Source organism: Amblyraja radiata, unplaced genomic scaffold (assembly GCF_010909765.2).
Source record: "Amblyraja radiata isolate CabotCenter1 unplaced genomic scaffold, sAmbRad1.1.pri scaffold_414_ctg1, whole genome shotgun sequence".
NCBI lineage: Eukaryota > Metazoa > Chordata > Chondrichthyes > Rajiformes > Rajidae > Amblyraja > Amblyraja radiata.
Genome location: NW_022630523.1, coordinates 125,143 through 149,969, shown reverse-complemented (window position 1 = coordinate 149,969; position 24,827 = coordinate 125,143). Strand labels below are relative to the sequence as shown.

Genomic DNA, 24,827 nt, shown 5'->3' with positions numbered 1-24,827 from the left:
TCAACCCCAGCCCGGACCTCCCGCCACCCCAGACACAGACCGGACCTCGGACCCGCTCGGAGCCCAGACACAGACCCAGACCCAGACACAGAGCGGCCTCAGCTCACCTCCCGGCCTCTCTAGCCGACAGGAAGCCTCCTCCTGCCCCCGGGCTGCCCCGTCCCTCCCCCTGTCTGTCTGTCTGTCTCCGACCCCTGTCCCGGCTCCGGACCCCCCCGCCCCGTCCCGGCACCAGCGGCAGCGCAGCCCCAGCCCAGCGTCTGCCCTGCCCGTGCTGTCTGCTCTGTACAGAGAGAGTGACGGAGAGATACAGACACACACACACAAACAGACATGCACACACACAAATATATAGTCTTGCACACATGGACACACACATCCAGACACACACACATAGACAGAGACAGTCACACACATACAGTGCATTGAGAAAGTATTCAGACCCTTTGCTATGACACTCAAAATTGAGCTTCAGTTCATTGATTATCCTTGAGATGTTTCTACAACTTGATTGGAGTCCACCAGTGGTAAATTAAACTGATTGGACATGATTTGGAAAGGCACACACCTGTCTGTGTAAGGTCCCACAGTTGACAGTGCATGTCAGAGCAAATACCAAGCCATGAAGACGAAGGAATTGTCCGTAGACCTCCGAGACAGGATTGTGTCGAGACACAGATCTGGGGAAGGGTATAAAACATTTTTCGCAGCATTGCAGGTCCCGAAGAGCACAGTGGCCTCCGTCATTCATAAATAGAACTTTGAAACCACCAGGACTCTTCATAGGTACCCAAAATTGCTGGAGAAACTCAGCGGGTGCAGCAGCATCTATGGAGCGAAGGAAATAGGCGACGTTTCGGGCCGAAACCCTTCTTCAGACTGATGGGAGGTGGGGGGGAGAAGGAAGGAAAAGGGGAGGAGGAGGAGGAGCCCGAGGGCGGGCGGATGGGAGGGTGGGAGGAGACAGCTAGAGGGTTAAGGAAGGGGAGGAGACAGCAAGGGCTAGCAAAATTGGGAGAATTCAATGTTAATGCCATCCGGACGCAAGGTCCCCAGACGGAATATGAGGTGCTGTTCCTCCAATTTCCACTGTTGCTCACTCTGGCAATGGAGGAGACCCAGGACAGAGAGGTCGGATTGGGAATGGGAGGGGGAGTTGAAGTGCTGAGCCACCGGGAGGTCAGGTAGGTTATTGCGGACTGAGCGGAGGTGTTCGGCGAAACGATCGCCCAACCTCCGCTTAGTCTCCCCAATGTAAATCAGCTGACATCTAGAGCAGCGGATGCAGTAGATGAGGTTGGAGGAGATACAGGTGAACCTTTGTCGCACCTGGAACGACTGCTTGGGTCCTTGAATGGAGTCAAGAGGGGAGGTGAAGGGACAGGTGTTGCATTTCTTGCGGTTGCAACGGAAAGTGCCCGGGGAGGGGGTGGTACGGGAGGGAAGGGAAGAATTGACGAGGGAGTTGCGGGAATCTCTCCAGGACTCTTCATAGAGCTGGCCGCCTGGCCAAACTGAGCAATCGGGGGAGAAGGGCCTTGGTCAGGGAGGTGACCAAGATCCCGATGGTCACTCTGACAGAGCTCCAGAGTTCCTCTGTGGAGATGGGAGAACCTTCCAGAAGGACAACTATATCTGCAACACTCCACCAATCAGGCCTTTATTGTAGAGTGGTCAGACAGAAGCCACTCCTCAGTTAAAGGCACATGACAGCCCGCTTGGAGTTTGCCAAAAGGCACCTAAACAAGATTCCCTGGTCTGATGAAACCAAGATTGAACTCTTTGGCCTGAATGCCAAGTGTCACGTCTGGAGGAAACCAGGCACCGCTCATCACCTGGCCAATACCATATCTACGGTGAAGCATGGTGGTGGCAGCATCATGCTGTAGGGATGTTTTTCAGTGGCAGGAACTGGGAGACTAGTCAGGATCGAGGGAAAGATGAACGGAGCAGAGTACAGAGAGATCCTTGATGAAAACCTGCTCCAGAGCGTTCAGGACCTCAGACTGGGGTGGAGGTTCACCTTCCAACAGGGCAATGACCTAAAGCTCACGTCCAAGACAATGCAGGAGTGGCTTCATGACAAGTCTGTGAATGTCCGTAAGTGGCCCAGCCAGAGCCCGGGCTTGAACCCGATCGAATATCTCTGGAGGGACCTGAAAATAGCTGTGCATCAACACTCCCCAACCAACCTGACAGAGCTTGAGAGGATCTGCAGAGAAGAATGGGAGGAATTACCCAAATACAGGTGTGCCAAGCTTGTAGCGTGATACCCGAGAAACCTTGAGGCTGTAATCGTTGTCTAAGGTGCCTCAACAAAGTACTGAGTAAAGGGTCTGAATACTTATGTAAATGTGCTATTTCAGTTATTTATTTTACAAACATTTCTAAACACCTGTTTTCGCTTTTTTATTGTGGGCTATTGGGTGTAGATTGAAGATAGAAAAAATGAATTTAATCGATTTTAGAATAAGGCTGTAACGTAACAAAATCTGGAAAAAGTGAAGGGGTCTGAAACTTTCTGAATGCACTGTATAGAGCTACACAGACAGATTCACACACACATACAAAGAGGCACACATGCATATGGGGACACACACACACACCTATAGGGAGGTTTCACGGCAGTCGGGTCACGACCCATGACCCGTACTGTTGCTACTCTACACCAAGTGGAGTACACGCGATGAATTACAGGTAGGCACTTACCATTGTCTCCAGCGTAGCGGGCCCATTAAAACCCGCCGAAATTGTCAATTATTGCGCTGTAAATAATTATGGAAATCGGGATAAGCGTGAGAGACATTTAGCCTACTTCAGAATTCAAAAAGTGGGGAGAAATGACGGTAGATAGAAGCGAGAGCTGAAGGGACAACAACAGACAGAGTGCTTGGCGAACATTGGCCGTTTGCTCACTGCATTTCATCAACAGTAAGGCATTATTTGTGTCTTTTCTCGATTCCTTTGGCATCTAAAAAGTTTCAGAAGTGATAAATCCGGCTGTCATTTTTTTAAATCGCCCATGGTTCTCAAGTGGGTTTTTACATACAAAATGAAAACGCCTCTGAAGAAAACTTTACAGCCAGATTTATCACTTCTGAGACTTTTCAGATACCAAAGGAATCAAGAAAAAAACACAAATAATGCCTTACTTGATGAAATGCAGTGAGCAAACGCGATAATCCCCAATATTTTCAATGTTTACCAAGTACTTTAGCTGCTGTTGTCCCTTCAGTTCTCGCTTCTCCATACCTGAATTTCGCTTCACGTTTGGAATTCTGAAGTTGGGTACATGTCTCTCACACTTACCCCGACTTCCACAATATATTTCAGCGCAAACATTCAACATTTTGGCGGTTTTTAACAGGTCGGAAAGTACGCGGTTCTTGCATTAATAACATATACCGGAAGTGACGGATGTCCTCCAGATGGATTTAGCGGCTCCGTGCATCAAGCCCTATGACCCAGTGACCTTCCGTGCAACCCCCCTATAGGGTTTCCAGCAAAGGTCTTTGGTGTCCAGGGCTGCCGTTGTGACCCTATGACCTGGACACCTCCCTCCTCCAATGATGGCGCTGAATCATCAAGTGCCGCCCCCGTTGCCTGCTGACCGACGTCTCTCTCGCCCAATCCGCGCCCTCGATGAGCAGTCCCACCCCCAGTCTCGCGGGAAAGCGGAGATTTCTCCGGGTTTTAAAATCCGGATTACAACAAAACATGGGGGGGACGTGTCCCCTCTGGCCCCCCCTGGGGTTTCCGCCACTGCACACACACAGAAACACACACACACAGACACACACACACACATACAGAGACACACACACAGAGACACACACACACACAGACACACACACACACACACACACATACAGAGACACACACATACAGAGACACACACACACACAGACACACACACACACATACAGAGACACACACATACAGAGACACACACACAGACACACACACACACATACAGAGACACACACGCAAAGACACACACACACACATACAGAGACACACACACACAGACATACACACAGACACACACACACACATACAGAGACACACACATACAGAGACACACACACAAAGACACACACACACACACACATACAGAGACACACACACACAGAGACACACACACAGACACACACACACACATACAGAGACACACACACACAGAGACACACACACACACAGACACACACACACACACACACACACACATAGAGACACACACATACAGAGACACACACACACAGACACACACACACACACACATACAGAGACACACACACACAGACATACACACACAGACACACACACACACATACAGAGACACACACACACAGAGACACACACACACAGACACACACATAGAGACACACACACACACACATACAGAGACACACACACACAGACAGAGACGCGCACACACACACACACATAGAGACACACACACATAGAGACACACGTACTCAGACACACACATACAGACACACACACACACACAGAGACACACACATACAGACATACACACACACACATACAGAGACACACACACACAGAAACACACACACACAGACACACACACACACATACAGAGAGACACACACACAGACATACACACACAGACACACACACACACATACAGAGACACACACACACAGAGACACACACACAGACACACACAGACACACACATAGAGACACACACACACACATAGAGACACACACACACAGACACACACATACAGAGACGCACACACAGACACACATAGAGACACACACACACACACAGACACACACACATACAGACACACACACACATACAGACACACACACACACAGAGACACACACACACATACAGAGACACACACACACAGAGACACACACACACAGACACACACACACACACACATACAGAGACACACACATACAGTCACAGGTAGACAGGAACACAGACAGAGGCACACACAAACATATATATATATACACTCACACACATACCGACAGACAGATATATCCCCGCACACTAACACTTTCCTGAACACACTGGGGACAATTTAAAATGATACCGAAGCCAATTAACCTACAAACCCGCACGTCTTTGGAGCGTGGGAGGAAACGCTGGAGCACCCAGATGCTGGTTTGCACTGAAGATAGACACAAGATACTGGAGTAACTCAGCGGGACGGGCAGCATCTCTGGGGAGAAGGAACGGGTGATGTTTCAGATTCAGACCCTTTTCCAGTCTCGACCCAAATCCGGGTGCGTGTGTGTAGGATAGTGTTAGCGTGCGGGGATCGCTGGTCGGCACGGACCCGGTGGGCCGAAGGGCCTGTTTCTGAGCTGTATCTCTAAACAGTACAAGAACAGGCTTTCGGCCTACAAGGTCTGTGCCGAACTTTGGGCTGTATCTCTAAACTAAAGTGAAATCTAGCCCAGCCTATCCATTCTCTAAACCCTCTAAGGCCCATCAATCCAGTCAGAATCTCCTCTGCACACGTTTCAGATATTTTATTTCTTAAAACATAGAAGATAAAACAGGGGCGTCACGGTGGCGCAGCGGGTAGAGCTGCTGCCTCACAGCGCCGGAGACCCGGGTTCGATCCCGAACACGGGTGCTGTCTGTACGGAGTTTGCACGTTCTCCCCGTGGGTTTTCTCCGGGTGCTCCGGTTTCCTCCCACACTCCAGAAACGTGCGTGTTTGGAGGTTAATTGGCTTGGTGTAAAATTGTAAATTGTCCCCAGTGTGTGTGAGATTGTGTTAGTGTGCGGGGATCGCTGGTCGGCGCGGACTCGGTGGGCCGAAGGGCCTGTTTCCGCGGTGTATTGTAGGCCGACACAGGCTTTCGGGCCTACAATGTCTGTGGCGAACATGAAGCCAGGTTAAATTAAACTTCTCTTGCCTGCATGTGATCCAGACCCCATAATGTCCACGCGCCCGTCTAAAAGCCTCTTAAACGCCACTATCGTCTCTGCCTCCACCACCACCCCTGGCAGCGCGTTCCAAGCACCCACCACCCTCTGTGTAAATAAAACCTGCCCCGCACATCTCCTTTAAACTTCCCATGTAAAAGGCATTGGTAAGGCCACTCCCTCTCTCCCCCATCCCTTGCTATCCCCCCTCCCCTTCCCTCTCTGCCGTGCGCCCCCCCCACCCCTCAATCTCTACCCCCCCTCCCTCTCTCTTCGTGCCTGTGTTGGGGGCTATGCGAGAGTGGATAGGGCAGTGGATGGGGGAAAAGTATTGTGTTCAGCTCTGATCGCCGCATTATATCGGAAGGATGTCGTCAAGCTGGAGGGGGCGCAGAGAAGTTTCACGAGGATGTCGCCAGGACACGAGGGGCCTTAGCTACAGGTAGAGGTTGAGCAGGCTGGGACTCTATTCCTTGGAGCGCAGGAGGATGAGGGGCGATCTTATAGAGGTGTACAAAATCATGAGAGGAATAGATCGGGTAGACGCCCAGAGTAGGGGAATAGAGGACCAGAGGACACATGTTTAAGGTAAGGGGGGGTGGAAATATTTAATAGGAACCTTTACAGGTAACATTTTCACACAAAGGGAGGTGGGTGTATGGAACGATCTGTCGGAGGAGGTAGTTGAGCTTGGGACTCTAACCTTCGGACAGGTAAAAGGATAGGACAGGTTTGGAGGGATTTGGGCCAAATGTGGGCAGGGGGAACTAGTGTAGATGGGGCATGTTGGCCGGTGTGGGCAAGTTGGGCCGAAGGGCCTGCTGTCTGAACTTTTCTCCTCTCACCTAAAAGCCAAGCCCTCTGGTCTTTGATATGTCCACCCTCTAGAAAAAAGGTTGTGGCTGTCTACCTGATCTATGTCTCTCATAATTCCACACCTGGAGTATTGTGCGCAGTTTTGGTCCCCTAATTAGAGGAAGGACATTCTTGCTATTGAGGGAGTGCAGCGTAGGTTCACCAGGTTAATTCCCAGGATGGTGGGACTGACATATGATGAAAGAACGGGTCGACTGGGCTTGTATTTACCGGAATTTAGAAGGATGTGAGGAGATCTTAGAGAAACATATAAAATTCTTAAGGGATTGGACAGGCTAGATGCAGGAAACATCATGTTCCCCATGTTGGGGGAGTCCAGAACCAGTGGCCACACACAGTTTAAGAATAAGGGGTTGACCATTTAGGACTGAGATGAGGAAAAACGTTTTCACACAGAGAGTTGTGAATCTGTGGAATTCTCTGCCACAGAAGGGCAGTGGAGGCCGATTCACTGCATGTTTTCAAGAGAGTTAGATTTAGCTCTTGGGGCTAACGGTGTCTGGGGATATGGGGAGAAGGCAGGAACGTGGTACTGATAGTGGATGATCAGCCATGATCATATTGAATGGCGGTGCTGGCTTGAAGGGCCGAGTGGCCTACTCCTGCACCTATTTTCAATACACTTCTATCAGATGGTGCAGTGGTAGAGTTGCTGCCTCACAGTTCGATCCCGACCACGGGTGCTGTCTGTATGGAGTTTGCACGTTCTCCCCATGACCTGCGTGGGTTTTCTCCGGGTGCTCCGGTTTCCTCCCACACTCCAGAAACATGCGGGTTTGTAGGTTAATTGGCTCCTGTAAATTGTAATTTGTCCCCAGTGTGTGTGGGATAGTGTTAGTGTGCGGGGTGATCGCTGGTCGGTGCGGACTCGGTGGGCCGAAGGGCCTGTATCCAAGCCATATCTTTTTTAGTTTAAGGTAGACAAAAATTGCTGGAGAAACTTAGCGGGTGAGGCAGCATCTATGGACAGAAGGAATTAGCGACGTTTCTGGTTGAGACCCTTCTTCAGACTGAAAGGGTCTCGACCCGAAACATCGCCAATCCTTTCTCTCCATAGATGCTGCCTCACCCGATGAGTTACTCCAGCGTTTTGTGTCTACCTTCGATTTGTCCAGCATCTGCAGTTCTCTCTTAAACATCTTTTTCTTTTCTTTCCTTTAAAAATCTTTTTATTAGTTTTTTTCAAAAGCAAAAACAAGACAACAAAAAAATAATGATAAACATAACAATGATATTGATACAGAGGGATCAGGGTTACATTAATGGCAGGTATAACCTAAATATGAGTCCAGTGTCAACATACACAAAGAAGGAAAAAACAAAACCCCGCTAAACTAGAGGGAAAAAAAGCAGAACAGAATCTGGGCTGCAAAGAATTTCAACAATCTAAGTTCCTGTTTGTCGTCAAGTCCGTTCCAGCGTATAAAAGTAAAATAATTATTATAACAGTTGGAGAGGGGACAATTTATGTTGTGTGAAAATGTTGAATAAATCTTCCCCAAGTCCTATCAAATTTAACCAATGTCAACAATGTTCAACAATGTCACTCCTCATTTTTTCTAAGCGTAAACATATCGTTCCAGAGTACCAATGGAATGTGGTCGGAGGATTAGTCTTTCCATTTGAATAAAATAGATCTTCTGGTAATTAACGTGGTAAAAGCAATCAACCGATGGGCGGAGCGGGACATGAATAGAATCTAACATTGGTCGCCCAAAAATTGCAGCAATAGGATGAGGTTGTAAATCAATACCTAAACCTACAGAAATAGTATCAAAAATGTATTTCCAATATTTTTCCAAAAGTGGGCAGGACCAGAACATACAAGTCAGTGAGGCCACTTCAGAATTACATCTGTCACAGGTAGGATTATATGACCATAAAAACAAGCTAACATATCTTATATGAACTCTGTGAACCACCTTGAATTGTTTCAAAGCGTGTCTTGCACACATTGAGGAAGTATTAACTATTAAGTTTAGTTTAGTTTAGAGATACAGCGCGGAAACAGGCCCTTTGGCCCACCGAGTCTGCGCCGACCAACAACCCCCGCACACTAACACTATCTCACACACACTAGGGGCAATTTACAATTATTCCTCAGAAGTTTAAAGTCTTAAGAACTTGTTCTTGAACCTGGAGGTCACGGATTTCAGGCTCCTGTACCTTCCTTGCTTCAGACAGGAATTTCATGATATTCCTGGGATCTACAGTCAGGAATTGTGCGAGTGCGGCTACAAACTCCTGGATGGTGAGGTGCGGGAAGGTGTACACCACGCTCCGGGCTGAATCCTCTCTCTCCAAAAGTTCCATCTGGAACCCAGGCAGGAACTGGGAAATAATTTCACATTATTCAGATAAACCTCTGGTGATGTTCATGTATTCTTGTGGATCAGGACTTGTTCAAAACAACGAGCCTTCATTAAACCAGACTTGAATAACATTGTTAACTCCAATGTTTCAATGTGATATTCAGTTCAGTGTTGATTTACCGTACCGAGCCATTGGATTTCTTTCAGTATTTTGTGCAGCTTTGGTAATTCATTCTGCATTTTCACAAAGGATTCCCACATCACCCGTCGGGCACAGTTGCCATTTTCCATCACCAGACTGAGGAAGAGTGTGGAACCGTCTCTGCGGTTTCCCTTTACCACGAGTTCAGCGACACTCTGTGAAGAACAACATTGAATATATTGAGAAGTGACTGAGACAATGCTGATGGGGAGGGAATTAGCTGTTGAGTGATGGGATATTCTGGTAGTTTTGAGCATAGTGACAGGCATTGGTTTGCCTCTTCATGCACCCATGACACAATGCTGACAAACTGTGTACTCCCAGAGTCCTGATGATCACAGATCTGTGTCTCCAGTTGGCCTTGGCAGAACGAGCACAAAGCACTTGGTGAGTCTATGCCTTGTGTCGACCGTAGCTAACCATTGTAACTCTTCCCATTCCAACCTCTCTGTCCTTGGCCACACGCTACTTGGTGGAACAGCATCTCAAATTCCGCTTGGGTAGCTTACAATCCAATGGTATGAACATTGAATTCTCCGATTTTAAACAATTAACCACACCCCATCCCCTCCTTATTCCTCCCATTCTTTCCCCTGGCACGACTCATCAATGAGAGAAGTGAGTATAGAAGTTGGGATGTCATGTTACAGTGTAACAAAACATTGACAAGGCAACATTTGGGGTGTTGTATTCAGTATTGGACACACATGTAGGAATATTATTGTCAAACTGGAAAGATATGTTTATGGTTGCCAGGATTCAAGGGCCAGGAATATAGGGAGAGGTTGAGCATACTGGGACTTTATTTCTTTGAGCGCATGAAGATGGGGGGGGGGGGGGGGGGGGTGATCTTATAGAGGTGGATTAAATCATGAGGGGAATAGAGAGGCTAAATACACTGAGACTTTGACCCAAAGGAGGGGAATCTGGAACCAAGGGACATAGGTTTAAGATGAGAGGGAAAGATTGAATAGAAATCAGGAATTTTCCACTCAGAGCGTGGTGGGCATATGGAACAAGCTACCAGAGGAGATAGTTGAGCCAGGTGCTATCACAAAATTTAAAATACATTTGGACAGGTACATGGATCGAAAAGGTTTAGCAGGATATGGGACAAATGCAGGAAGGTGCGACCTGTGATGATGGGCGTGTGTGCACGGGACATCGAAGGACAAGAAGTCGAAGCAAAGAACAGGAAGAGAAGATACGGAACAGAAACCACATCGAAAACCCAAATAACCGAATGGACACGATGGCAAAAGTATACGAATGTGAACGGAATCCACGCCGAAAGGACAATACGCAGAACGGACATAACGTCTCCGGGGACGGGATTTGTCCGAGACCTTGTCAGCGATTGATCCAGACACCAACGTCCAGCACATCACTGGACGGGGAAGATGGGAGGGTGGGGTGGGGGGATTTTTAATTTTCCTTTGCCGCTTTTGGATTTTCCTGAATATAGAATAAAACCCCGTGAATTGGAACTTTCTGTTGATTTAACAAAATGATAATCCAAATTGGAATACAGCGTTACTGTTGGTGTGATTGATACAAATACATCGATAGATGCTCCTGAACACATCATCAGTGATGTAACCTAGGGTGTTTCGGGTCTTTCAACATCAGACACCCTCACCCAGGCGACCCAGCCGTGGTTGATCAGACCACGACTTGTGTTCAGGTGGCATTCGCTCCTCCCCATGGACCTCCTCTCCCGCTATAGAACCAATTTGGTTATTTTGTTAAATCACGTGTCTATTTGGTTATTTGGCTTTTCGGCATTGTTTCCGTTCGGTATCTTGGCTTCCACTTCTTCACTTCGGTTTCTGGTCCTTCGACCGTTGATGGGACATCTTGGGCCAAAGAACCGGTTTCCTTACTGTCCACGTCCATGACTTTATGAATTGGATTAACGCAGACAAACTTGGAGATAATACGTAGAACAGTGCAGCACACGGGAGGATGGGGGAAACGGGAGGGGGGAGCGGGATGGGGGGGGGGGGAGGGGAGCGGGAGGGGGGTAGGGAGGGATGGGGGGAGAGAGCGGGATGGGGATGGGGGGGAAGCGGGAGGGGGGGGGAGAAGCGGGAGGGGGGGGGGAAGCGGGAGGGAAGCGGGAGGAGGGGGGGAGGGAGGAGCGGGAGGAGGGTGGGGAAGCGGGAGGAGGGGGGGAAGCGGGTGAGGAGGGGGGAAGCGGTGAGGAGGGGGGTGAGGGCGAAGCGGGAGGAGGGGGGGGGAAGCGGGAGGTGAGGGGGGAAGAGGGAGGAGGGGGGGGGAAGAGGCGGGGAGGGGGGAAGGGAAGAGGGAGGAGGCTCGGGGGGAAGAGGGAGGGGGGGAAGAGGGAGGGGGGGGGGGAGAGGCGGATTGGGGGAGAGGGGGGAGGGGAGGGGGAATGGGGAGACGGGGGGAGGGAGAGGGGGGGAGGCGGAGAGGGGGGGGAGGAGAGAGGGGAGGGGGGAGGGGGGGGGGGGGATGGGGAGAGGGCGGGGAGGGGAGAGGGGGGGAGGGGAGAGGGGGGGGAGGGGAGAGGGGGCGGGGGGGGAGAGGGGGGAGGGGATGGGGAGATAGGGGGGAGGGAGAGGGGGGGATGGGAGAGGGGGGGGGAGGGGAGAGGGGGGGGATGGGAGAGGGGGGGATGGGAGAGGGGGGGGATGGGAGAGGGGGGGGATGGGAGAGGGGGGGGTGGGAGAGGGGGGGGGTGGGAGAGGGGGGGGGTGGGGGAGGGGGGGGGTGGGAGAGGGGGGGGTGGAGAGGGGGGGGGGTGGGAGAGGGGGGGGTGGGAGGGGGGGGGGGGGGGAGGGGGGGGGGTGGAGAGGGGGGAGGGGGGGGTGGGAGAGGGGGGGGTGGGAGAGAGGGATAGCGGGGGGGAGGGGAGAGGGATAGCGGGGGGGAGGGGAGAGGGGGGGTGGAGGGAGGGGAGGGGATAGCGGGGGGTGAGCGGGAGGGGGGACATTTATACTCAGAGCTGTTGTCATGTCCACTCTCAGTCCGGGTCTGCTTGCATTCAGATGGCTCAGCTGTATGTATACATCTGAACTGAACTGATTCTGCGCCACCCTGAAACAAGTCGAGGAATAAAGAGGAAATAAACAGATGAAACAACAGTGTCAAAAACATGGGGTTAATATTTCAACAACACTTACAGAACTAAATCACAGGAGGAGCCCGCGGATCCCCTGATATTTTATCACATTAAACATTAACACAAACACTCACCAGATGTGCGTCAGTATCGGGCAGTTCTGTATGAGGCGGTGGATAGTGGGGAAAGATCGGTCTGTGAGGGAGTTGCGTGTCAGGTACAGCTCCGTCACCGTGTGGTTTGTACTGAGAGCGGAGACGAGATCCTCGGCTCCAGAATCTGTGAGACCGACTTCCTCCAGTCTGGGGATGAGAGAGAGTGAGGGTGAGGGACACAGAGAGACAGGAGACGGTGCAAATTCCCAGTGTTTATCAGTGACACAATTACTGATCATATTAATGTTCAGTGTCAGACACCCAGTGAATGTAAACACAATCTCTCACAGTCTGGGACTTACCTCAGTCTCTGTATTTTACAGTTCGGGTTGCTCAGCACCGCACACACCAGTTTCACCACGTAATCTCCCAGTTTATTCTCATTCAGGTTCAGCTCCGTCACCGTGTGGTTTGTACTGAGAGCGGAGACGAGATCCTCGGCTCCAGAATGTGTGAGACCAACATAGTCCAGCCTGGAGATGAGAGAGAGTGAGGGTGAGGGACACAGAGAGACAGGACAGTGCAAATCCCCAGTGTTTATCAGTGACACAAGTACTGATCATATTAATGTTCAGTGTCAGACACCCAGTGTGTGTAAACACAATCTCTCACAGTCTGGGACTTACTCCAGTCTCTGTATTTTACAGTCCGGGTTCCTCAGAGCCGCAGACACCAGTTTCACACCGTAATCTCCCAGGTCGTTGCCTCCTAGTCTAAACACAAACAGACAGAGTAAGAAACAAACTGATACATCTCAGCACATTATTGAACAAATCTCTGTGGATGTGGTGTTTGGTGACTTTCACCATTAATTCTCATTCCCCGACGACCGGGAAATGTTCCCCATGCAGAGAACGGCGGCAGGCAACACGCGCGACCCGGGGGAGGGGGGGGACGGAGTCGACCACTGGTGACCCAGAGAAGGGGGGGGACGGAGTTGACCACCAGTGACCCGGGTCACCAGTGACCCGGGTAAGGAGAGGACGGAGTTGACCACCAGTGACCCGGGTAAGGGGAGGACAGAGTTGACCACCAGTGACCCGGGTAAGGGGAGGACGGAGTTAACCACGGGTGGCCCGGGGGAGGAGCAAGAGGACAGCAGAATCGACCATCGGCGGGCCGAGGGTAAAATAGGAGGGGTGCCATGCATAGTGACAGCCGGCCTCATAGACAGACGACACAAAATGCTGGAGTAACTCAGCGGGTCAGGCAGCATCTATGGGTGAATAGTGAAACAATTTTACAGTACAGTGTCAAATGGACAGTTACCCCAAGTGCTGACACTTGTGCAGATCCGGTCCCAGCCGCTGGAAACCTTCACACTGAATGCGGCAGTCGAACAGATCGAGGTGTTTGATTGTAGCACAGTGCCTGATGGCATATGAGACAGGACCACACAGTCAATCACGGTCAGTCCCAGTCGATAGAATGAAAGTTTTTCCACAGAACCCAGTGTCTGCTGAGTCAGTACAGGATTCTGAGACTCAAACAGGTAGTGCAGCGTGTTCAGGAAGCTCCGTTTAGCAGCTTCACTCGTTAAAAATTGAGCCCGGCGTTGAACCTCCTCCTTCATCCAGTCTATCACTCGGCAGATTGTTTGATGAGGGAATTTACCCAGAAACTCCTCCAGGATCCAAGCTGTCCGTGGGGAGGAGAGACCAGCGACAAAACGAAGAAATACTTCAAATCGCCCGTCTGTCGTGTCGTGGGCTTCAGACAGGAATTTCATGATATCCCCGGGATCTACAGTCAGGAATTGTGTGAGTGCGGCTACAAACTCTTGGATGGTGAGGTGCGGGAAGGTGTACACCACGCTCTGGGCTGAATCCTCTCTCTCCAAAAGTTCCATCAGGAACCCGGACAGGAACTGGGAAGGCTGCAGATTGTATTTGATCAAATCTCTATCTGTGAACACAATGTTCTTCTTGGACACTCCAGTGAAGGCCATCTGACCAACGCTCAGTAACACCTCACGGAGGTTCTCAATCTCACGGCTGTGGTTTTTCAGGATGTTGTAAATAAAGTAGCAATATAGTTGTGTGATGGTCTTGGGAACGCTCTGCGGGCCCTGGTGTGTTTGTGTGAAGAAGGGGCCCAGTGTCAGGCCGAGGATCCAGCAGTAGGAGGGGTTGTAGCTCATGGTGTACAGGATCTCGTTCTCCTTCACATGTTTGAAAACAGCTGCTGCCACCGACTGATCTTCAAAATACCTGGTGAAATATTCCTTCCGTTCTTCACCAACAAATCCCAGGATTTCAGCCCGGACACTGATCTTTGCCTTTTCCAGTAAATGTAACGCAGTGGGGCGGGTGGTCACTAGCACTGAACACCCTGGGAGCAGCTTGTGCTGGATTAAACTGTACACAATGTCAGACACTTCACACCACCACTCTGGATCTGGGCACTGGTGCTTAGGCTCTGTGTATCTCCGATTGTCAGCAAAATCGATTCTGCCCTTGAATTCATCCAAACCGTCAAATATAAACAGCAATCCCTCTGGGTTCTTCCAGACCTCTGCCAGGATATTCCCAAAGTAAGGATACTGATCCAGAATCAGTTCCTTCAGGGTTATTCTGCAGTTAATAGTGTTCAAATCCCGGAATTTGAAACTGAAGACAAACTGGAAGTGTGGGTATATTTTCCCTGTAGCCCAGTCATGAACAATCTTTTGCACCATTGTTGTTTTTCCGATCCCTGGGACTCCGCCTACTGTTGCTGAACTCCCAGATTGGGATTTACTCCGGGAAAAGCTGCTGTGGAACAATTGATCAGTCCTGATCTTTTCCAGTTTTCCCCGGAGATGTTTCTCTTGCCATTCCTCATGGTCCTGGCCTCTTGCCAGCAGCTCATGTTCCACCATTGTCCGATCTCGAACAGTGGAGATGATTGTGAGCTCAACGTATCGATCAAGCAGCTGGAAAGCCTTAACCTTCTCCTTCATCAGGATGGTGTTCACACTCAGTGTTTCAGTCTGTTCTCGTAGAGTCTCCTTGTGTTTCTGTTGAACATCTTGCACGGGAACAGGCAGATAATGGACACATGTTAGGTGGCTCAACTTAAAACCTCAATATTAAAAACTACAAGAATGAGTTAGACCACCAGGGGTGCCGGGGATGGATGGCGCAGCCCTGCCGGCAGTCTGTTTGTCTTTTCACTCTTTTGTTATTTTTTAGTTTGTTAAAACTTTTGTTTTAATGTTCTTCGGTTTGTTTTATGTGGGGGGAGGGAGGAGGGGATCGGGGGAAACTTTTTTTTCAGGCTCTTACCTTCCCAGAGATGTGATCAGTTTTCTAATCACATTCTCCGGGCTCTGCGACCTACCATCGATGGAGCTGGAAGCCTCCTCGGACTGTCGTGAGCCCCACCACGGGGAGTGGACTTAACATCGGAGCGAATCCCTTGCCTCGCATCACTCCCACCGCGGAACCAACACCAAGGGCCCGCAGTCCTTGGGTGAGGCTGAGTCGGGAGCTCCAACGCCACGGAAGGTTCGACCAGCCCTGACGCGAGGTTCGATCGACCGGCGCGGGGAGCTGACATCCCCCCCGATGCGGGAGTGGCTCGCCTTGACACGGAGGGACCCGAACGCCACCGGCTTCGGAAGTCAAGATCGTCCCGTTAACGAGGGCTCGAGGCCCACGGCCGAGGAAGAACTAAGGGAAGGACTTGAACTTTATTTGTTCAAGTCCTCCTCCATCATGTTGAGGAATGTGGAGGAGTCACTGTGGTGGATGTTCATGTTAAAATGTGTTTTTGAATGATCTGTAGGAGTAGGCTTTTAAATGTATGACAGACCTGGCCAGTGAAATTCCTCGTATGTTGCAAAACACACTTGGCGAATAAAGTGTGATTCTGATTCTGAATACCCTTCAATTAAATCAATTCACTGATTCTTTGGTTATCTACCTCTTTGGTTACACTCGGACTATCCTTGATTGGACTTTCCTCGTTTTACCTTGCACTAAACGTTATTTCCTCATAGTTTCTGTACTGTAAATGGCTCGATTATAATCACGTATTGTTTTCTGCTGACTGGATAACACGCAACAAAAGCTTTTCACCGTACCTCAGTACATGTGACAATACACTAAACTAAGCTAAACCTGAATCTACAGACAAAGAAGCAATCCATAGCGAATCTCCTTGTCAGTCTAACAATTGCTTAGCCTTTGATCTTCTGATTTCCCATTCTGCAAAGCTCTGAACAGTTTCAGCATTACATCAATTCTAACAAGTCGTTGGTGTGAACTGTACATTTCAACACTCACCTTCCATATGAGAGGGTAATTCAGATAAACCTCTGGTGATGTTCATGTATTCTTGTGGATCAGGACCTGTTCAAATCAACGAGCATTCATTAAACCAGACTTGACTAACATTGTTAACTCCAGTGTTTCAATGTGATATTCAGTTCAGTGTGTTGATTTACCGTACCGAGCTCCTGAATTTCTTTCAGTATTTTGTGCAGCTTTGGTAATTCATTCTGCATTTTCACAAAGGATTCCCACATCACCCGTCGGGCACAGTTGCCATTTTCCATCAACAGACTGAGGAAGAGTGTGGAACCGTCTCTGCGGTTTCCCTTTACCACCAGCTCAGCGACACTCTGTGAAGATCAACATTGAATATATTGAGAAGTGACTGAGACAATGCTAATGGGGAGGGAATTAGCTGTTGAGTGATGGGATATTCTGGTAGTTTTGAGCATAGTGACAGGCATTGGATTGCCTCTTCATGCACCCATGACACTGTGCTGACAACACAGTGGCCGTGTCTGAGAACACAGCAGAGTACAGCACGGGAACAGGCCATTCAGGCCAATGATGGCCGTGTTGAAATTGATGTGAAATTAATCCAATTCCTTTTGTGCTGCATCCCACAAGGAATGGACGCGTCCAGTCCAACCTGCATTTCTCCCTGCTATGCATTTTAAAACAATTATGATTTTTCATCTACATTCTTTCCCTTGCTGAGCCCACATTCACTCATTGACCAGATAACTTCTTTATCTCTATGCCTACCCCAGTTTTACCCGATCAAAGATACCCATCACTTGCACATTTCCTGCAGCTCATTTTCTCCTTTAACTGTACATTAACTCGGCTTCTGTTCCCACAAATGCCCAAATAACCCACCTGCTGAATGAATATTTACGTCACATTATGTTGATATTGTAGATTTTAGCAAATGTACTTTTGTTTATTTTGTCAATTGAATGATAAGCAAACTGTTTAATGTCTTGGAGTAATTCAGCATCTCCAAAAACAGAGTTCTTTTGTGCAGCACATTGTGTGTTTTATTGTAAACCAGCATCTGCAGTTGTGCTCATGCCTAATGCCCTCTGTGGTTTCATGAACTGAACTCAATGTGCCCAATGAGACTGATGAGATTTGAAATGGATTATCAGTTCAGATTCAGGTTCACATAGAAACATAGAAAATAGGTGCAGGAGTAGGCCATTCGGCCCTTCGAGCCTGCACCGCCATTCAATATGATCATGGCTGATCATCCAACTCAGTATCCTGTACCTGCCTTCTCTCCATCCCTTTAGCCACCAGGGCCACATCTAACTCCCTCTTAAATATATCCAATGAACTGTGGCCTCAACTACCTTCTGTGGCAGAGAATTCCACAGATTCACCACTCTGTGTAAAAAATGTTTTTCTCATCTCGGTCCTAAAAGATTTCCTTCTTATCCTTAAACTGTGACCCCTTGTTCTGGACTTCCCCAACATCGGGAACAATCTTCCTGCATCTAGCCTGTCCAACCCCTTAAGAATTTTGTAAGTTACTATAAGATCCCCCCTCAATCTTCTAAATTCTAGCGAGTACAAGCCGAGTCTATCCAGTCTTTCTTCATATGAAAGTCCTGCCATCCCAGGAATCAGCCTGGTGAACCTTCTCTGTACTCCCTCTATGGCAAGAATGTCTTTCCTCAGATTAGGAGACCAAAACTGTACGCAATACTCCAGGTGTGGTCTCACCAAGACCCTGTACAACTGCAGTAGAACCTCCCTGCTCTTATACTCAGATCCTTTTGCTATGAATGCTAAAATACCATTGGCTTTCTTCACTGCCTGCTGCACCTGCATGCCTACTTTCAATGACTGGTGTACCATGACACCCAGGTCTCGTTGCATCTCCCCTTTTCCTAATCGGCCACCATTCAGATATTCAGAAACAGGTTTACTGCTCCCTGACCGCTATACTAAGATACATGTGTAGGAAGAAAAGTTGGATCAGAATGGAACATTCTCAGCAATCCCCAGCTCCCAGGTTTTATTCCTGCTACCAGGTCTACACGAGGCAATCTGATCACAGATCTGTCTCCAGTATCAACTCATGCAGTGAGAGGTGAGTGAGACTGACATTGGTCACTCTTTCCCCCAATGCCGTCAGTTCAGAAACACAAGTCACCGTGTTCCTTCCACTTACCCCGTGTTCTTGTTCATTGAAACATCCCTCCTGTTTCATCGTGAAGCTGAGACGTTCAACCTTTTCTTCAATCGTCTGTTTCAGTCTCTCCTGATAGAGTTTTGTCAGTTGAAACAATTGGTACTCGTTCCACTGTGTCAGGAGCTCAGAGAATGTAGGCATTAGATCTGTGTATACAAAGAGAGAAACTAAACACCATCTGAATCAGTCCCCTTGGCTCCCGCTGAAACAGTGATCCTGACTGATCCCCCCCCCCCCCCCCACTATTAGAACTGATTGAAACAATAGACAATAGGTGCAGGAGTAGGCCATTCGGCCCTTCGCGCCAGCACCGCCATTCAATGTGATCATGGCTGATCATCCCCCATTCCTGCCTTCTCCCCCATATCCCCTGACTCCGCTATCTTTAAGAGCCCTATCTAGCTCTCTCTTGAAAGTATCCAGAGAACTGGCCTCCACCGCCCTCTGAGGCAGAGAATTCCACAGACTCACCACTCGCTGTGAGAAAAAGTGTTTCCTCGTCTCCGTTCTAAATGGCTTACCCCTTATTCTTAAACTGTGGCCCCTGGTTCCGGACTCTCCCAACATCGGGAACATGTTTCCTGCCTCTAGTGTGCCCAAACCATTAACAATCTTATGTTTCAGTGAGATTCCCTCTCATCCTTCTAAACTGTAGAGTGTACAAGCCCAGCTGCTCCATTCTCTCAGCATATGACAGTCCCACCATCCCGGGAATTAACCTTGTAAACCTACGCTGCACTCCCTCAATAGCAAGAATGTCCTTCCTCAAATTAGGGGACCAAAACTGTACACAATACTCCAGGTGTGGTCTCATTAGGGCTCTGTACAACTGCAGAAGGATCTCTTTGCCCCTATATTCGATTCCTCTTGTTATAAAGGACAACATGCCATTCGCTTTCCTCACTGCCTGCTGTACCTGCATGCTTACTTTCATACTGATGTACAAGGACCCTCAGATCCCGTTGTATTTTCCCTTTTCCCAACTCGACGCCATTTAGATAGTAATCTGCCTTCCTCTTTTTGCTACCAAAGTGGATAACCACATATTTATCCGCCTTAAACTTCATCTGCCCACTCCCCCAACCTGTCCAAGTCACCCTGCATTCTCATAGCATCCTCCTCACAGTTCACACTGCTACCCAGCTTTGTGTCACCTGCAAATTTGCTAATGTTACTTTGAATCCCTTCATCCAAATCATTGATGTATATTGTAAATAGCTGCGGTCCCAGCACCGAGCCTTGCGATACCCCATTAGTCACTGCCTGCCATTCTGAAAGGGACCCGTTAATCCCTACTCTTTGTTTCCTGTCTGCCAACCAATTCTCTATCCATGTCAGCACTCTACCCCCAATACCATGTGCCCTAATTTTGCCCACTAATCTCCTATGTGGAACTTTATCAAATGCTTTCTGAAAGTCCAGGTACACTACATCCACTGGCTCTCCCTTGTCCATTTTCCGAGTTACATCTTCAAAAAATGCCAGAAGATTAGTCAAGCATGATTTCCCCATGCCGACTCAGACCGATCCTGTTACTTCTATCCAAATGTGCGGCTATCTCATCTATTATAATTGACTCCAGCATCTTCCCCACCACCGATGTCAGGGAAACTGGTCTATAACTCCCCATTTTCTCTCTCCTGCTTTTCTTAAACAGGATATTGGAACAAGACACAATGTGCTGCAGTCACTCGGCGGGTGAAACAGCATCTCTGGAGAATATGGATGGGTGACGTTTCAAGTCTGGACCCTTCTTCAGATGGCGGGGAAGGGGGAGACATGTGGACGATAGGAGGGATAGGTCAAAGACTGACAAGTAAGGTGGATACAGGCGAGGTGAGGTTTTGATAGGTTGATGATCAAAGGCCAGAGAAGAAAAGGCAGAAGATGCAAGACAAAGGGATTGAAGAGTTGTGAATTGTGAAGCTAAAGGAAGAAACGCGGGTGAAATGGGCGAGGGAGGGAGAAGTCTGTGCACCAGTTAAAATAGGTAGTTGATCCAGTTGGCCTTGGCAGATCGAGCACAAAGCACTTGGCGAGTCTATGCCTTGTGTCGACCGTGGCTAACCATTGTAACTCTTCCCATTCCAACCTCTCCATCCTTGGCCACACGCTACTTGGTGGAACAGCATCTCAAATTCCGCTTGGGTAGCTTATAATCCAATGGAATGAACAACTGGGGGGGGGGGGGCATTTATACCCCGAGATGTTGTCACGTCCACTCTAAGTCCGGATCTGGTTATCTGCAGATTCTCCAGCTGCTTCCATCCATCTGCGCTTAACTGATTCGCCACCACCCTAAAACAAGTCGAGGAATAAAATGGAAATAAACAGATGAAACAACAGTGTCAGTAACAGGGACTGGGGTTAATATTTCAACAACACTTACAGAACTAAATCACAGGAGGAGCCCGCGGATCCCCTGAGATTTTATCACATTAAACATCAACACAAACACTCACCAGATCTGCTCCAGACTCGGGTGGTTCAGTATGAGGTGGCAGAGAGCTGGGACACATCGGTCTGTGAGGGAGTTCAACATCAGATTCAGCCTCGCCAGTGAGGGGCTTGTACTGACAGCGGAGACAAGATCCTCGGCTCCAGAATCTGTGAGACCGACACGTTCCAGTCTGGAGATGAGAGAAAGTGAGGGTGAGGGACACAGAGAGACAGGAGACGGTGCAAATCCCCAGTGTTTATCAGTGACACAATTCCTGATCATATTAATGTTCAGTGTCAGACACCCAGTGTGTGTAAACACAATCTCTCACAGTCTGGGACTTACCCCAGTGTCTGTATTTTACAGTCCGGGTTGCTCAGCACCGCAGAGACCAGTTTCACTCCGTAATCTCCCAGCTTATTCCCACTCAGATGCAGCTCCGTCACCGTGTGGTTTGTACTGACAGCGGAGGCGAGATCCTCGGCTCCAGAATGTGTGAGACCAACACGTTCCAGCCTGGAGATGAGAGAGAGTGAGGGTGAGGGATACAGAGAGACAGGAGACGGTGCAAATCCCCAATGTTTCTCAGTGACACAATTACTGATCATATTAATGTTCAGTGTCACACACCCAGTGAGTGTAAACACAATCTCTCACAGTCTGGGACTTACTCCAGTGTCTGTATTTTACAGTCCGGGTTCCTCAGCACCGCAGATACCAGTTTCACACCGGAATCTCCCAGGTCGTTGTTTCCCAGTCTAAACACAAACAGACAGAGTAAGAAACAAACTGATACAAACCCCGGGGCTGAGATAGATAATTTCTTCCAAACTAATATTTCTGGACGCATCTCAGCACATTATTGAACAAATCTCTGTGGCTGTGGTGTTTGGTGACTTTATTCTCATTCCTCGACGACTCGTGCAGAGAACGGCGGCAGGCAACACGCGCGACCCTGGGGAAGGGGGGGACGGAGTTGACCACCGGTGATCCGGGGGAGGGGTTATAGGACAGCAGAATCGACCACCGGCGAGCCGAGGGGGTAAAATAGGAGGGGTGCCGTGCATAGTGACAGCCGGCCCCATAGACGGTTGACACAAAATGCTGGAGTAACTCAGCGGGTCAGGCAGCATCTATGGGTGAATGCTGGAGTAACTCAGCGGGTCAGGCAGCATCTATGGGTGAATAGTGGAACAATTTTACAGTTCAGTGTTAGCGACAAACGGACAGTTACCTCAAGTGCTGACACTTGTGCAGAGCCGGTCCCAGCCGCTGGAGACCTTCACACTGAATGCGGCAGTTCCTCAGATCGAGGTGTTTGATTGTAGCACAGTGCCTGATGGCATGAGACAGGACAGTACAGTCAATCACGGTCAGTCCCAGTCCACTGAATGAAAGTTTTTCCACAGAACCCAGTGTCTGCTGAGCCAGTACAGGATTCTGAGACTCAAACAGGTAGTGCAGCGTGTTCAGGAGTTTCCTTTTACCAAACTGACTCCCTGCATTTCTAATCTGACGTTGAACCTCCTCCTTCACCCAGTCAATCACTCGGCAGATTGTTTGATGAGGGAATTTACCCAGAAACTCCTCCAGGATCCAAGCTGCCCGTGGGGAGGAGAGACCAGCGACAAAACAGAGAAATACTTCAAATCGCCCGTCTGTCGTGCTGTGGGCTTCAGACAGGAATTTCACGATATCCCTGGGATCTACAGTCAGGAATTGTGCGAGTGCGGCTACAAACTCTTGGATGGTGAGGTGCGGGAAGGTGTACACCACGCTCTGGGCTGAATCCTCTCTCTCCAAAAGTTCCATCAGGAACCCGGACAGGAACTGGGAAGGCTGCAGATTGTATTTGATCAAATCTCTATCTGTGAACACAATGTTCTTCTTGGACACTCCAGTGAAGGCCATCTGACCAACGCTCAGTAACACCTCACGGAGGTTCTCAATCTCACGGCTGTGGTTTTTCAGGATGTTGTAAATAAAGTAGCAATATAGTTGTGTGATGGTCTTGGGAACGCTCTGCGGGTCCCAGTGTGTTTGTGTGAAGAAGGGGCCCAGTGTCAGGCCGAGGATCCAGCAGTAGGAGGGGTTGTTGCTCATGATGTACAGGATCTCGTTCTCCTTCACATGTTTGAAAACAGCTGCTGCCACCGTCTGATCTTGAAAATACCTGGTGAAATATTCCTTCCGTTCCTCACCAACAAATCCCAGGATTTCAGCCCGGACACTGATCTCTGCCTTTTCCAGTAAATGTAACGCAGTGGGGCGGGTGGTCACTAGCACTGAACACCCTGGGAGCAACTTGTGCTGGATTAAACTGTACACAATGTCAGACACTTCACATCGGGATTCAGGATCTGGGCACTGGTGCTTAGGCTCTGTGTATCTCCGATTGTCAGCAAAATCGATTCTGCCCTTGAATTCATCCAAACCATCGAATATAAACAGCAATCCCTCTGGGTTCTTCAAGACCTCTGCCAGGATATTCCCAAAGTAAGGATATTGATCCAGAATCAGTTCCTTCAGGGTTACTCTGTCTTTAATCTTGTTCAAATCCCGGAATTTGAAACTGAAGACAAACTGGAAGTGTTGGTATATTTTCCCTGTAGCCCAGTCATGAACAATCTTTTGCACCATTGTTGTTTTTCCGATCCCCGAGACTCCGGCCACTGATGCCGAGCTCCCAGATCGGGATTTACTTCGGGAAAAGCTGCTGTGGAACAATTGATCAGTCCTGATTTTTTCCAGTTCTCCCCTGAGACATTCCTCTCTCCACTCTTCATGGTCCAGGCCTCTTGCCAGCAGCTCATGTTCCACCATTTTTCGATCTCGAACAGTGGAGATGACAGTGAGCTCAGCATATCGATCAAGCAGCAGGAAATCCTTAACCTTCTCCTTCATCAGGATGGTGTTCACACTCAGTGTTTCAGTCTGTGCTCGTAGAGTCTCCTTGTGTTTCAGTTGAACATCTGTGGACATAGAGACAGCATGTTTGTATCTATTCTGGTGAAGGTGGAACAGCCAACATGTGTTCAGCAAAAATAGTAGGGGGATGTTTGTAACTGAACCTTTGGAAATGTCAGAGATCGAGAGGTTGAAAATGAACATTGGCCACCAAATATTTCAACAACCCAAATGTAATTCCAAATGTGTTTGCTTCAGGCTCCTTTGGCCACTTTATTACAGAGTGAAGACTGTTTCATGGAGCACCTAGTCCACACCTTATTATGTAGTGGCTACGGGGCCTGAATATGGGCACTTGCCTTCAACTGATCAACTCAACTAGGAAACACTGCGATGGGTAACAGTCGGCGGGATCAATTATAATTTTTTGAGCTTCGCTTGTATTCGTTTAATTTAGCTTTACTTTAGTTT

The 24,827-nt window shown here is 49.0% G+C and overlaps 1 protein-coding gene across 1 annotated transcript; it reads right to left on the bottom strand.

The window, feature by feature from the left end:
• LOC116969917 (NACHT, LRR and PYD domains-containing protein 3-like) lies at positions 1–23,292 on the bottom strand. The gene is made up of 5 exons (XM_033016677.1): positions 22,684–23,292; positions 22,121–22,207; positions 21,795–21,965; positions 12,856–13,026; positions 1–283 (listed from the first exon to the last, which is right to left on the bottom strand). Exons 1-5 carry the CDS (start codon positions 23,259–23,261, stop codon positions 1–3), a joined length of 1,290 nt encoding a protein of 429 aa, XP_032872568.1. The 5' UTR covers positions 23,262–23,292.
• Positions 23,293–24,827: the final 1,535 nt, after the last annotated feature.

Bases quoted from the DNA above. Each gene is read 5' to 3' on its own strand.
- LOC116969917 (XM_033016677.1), bottom strand. From the start codon at position 23,261: ATGGAACTTTTGGAGAGAGAGGATTCAGCCCAGAGCGTGGTGTACACC. The intron at 22,208-22,683 runs GTAACTGTCCGT...GTTTGTGTTTAG, and splicing joins CACAAGTGTCAGCACTTGAG to ACTGGGAAACAACGACCTGG. The intron at 13,027-21,794 runs GTAAGTCCCAGA...TCTCATCTCCAG, and splicing joins TGTAAAATACAGACACTGGG to GCTGGACTATGTTGGTCTCA.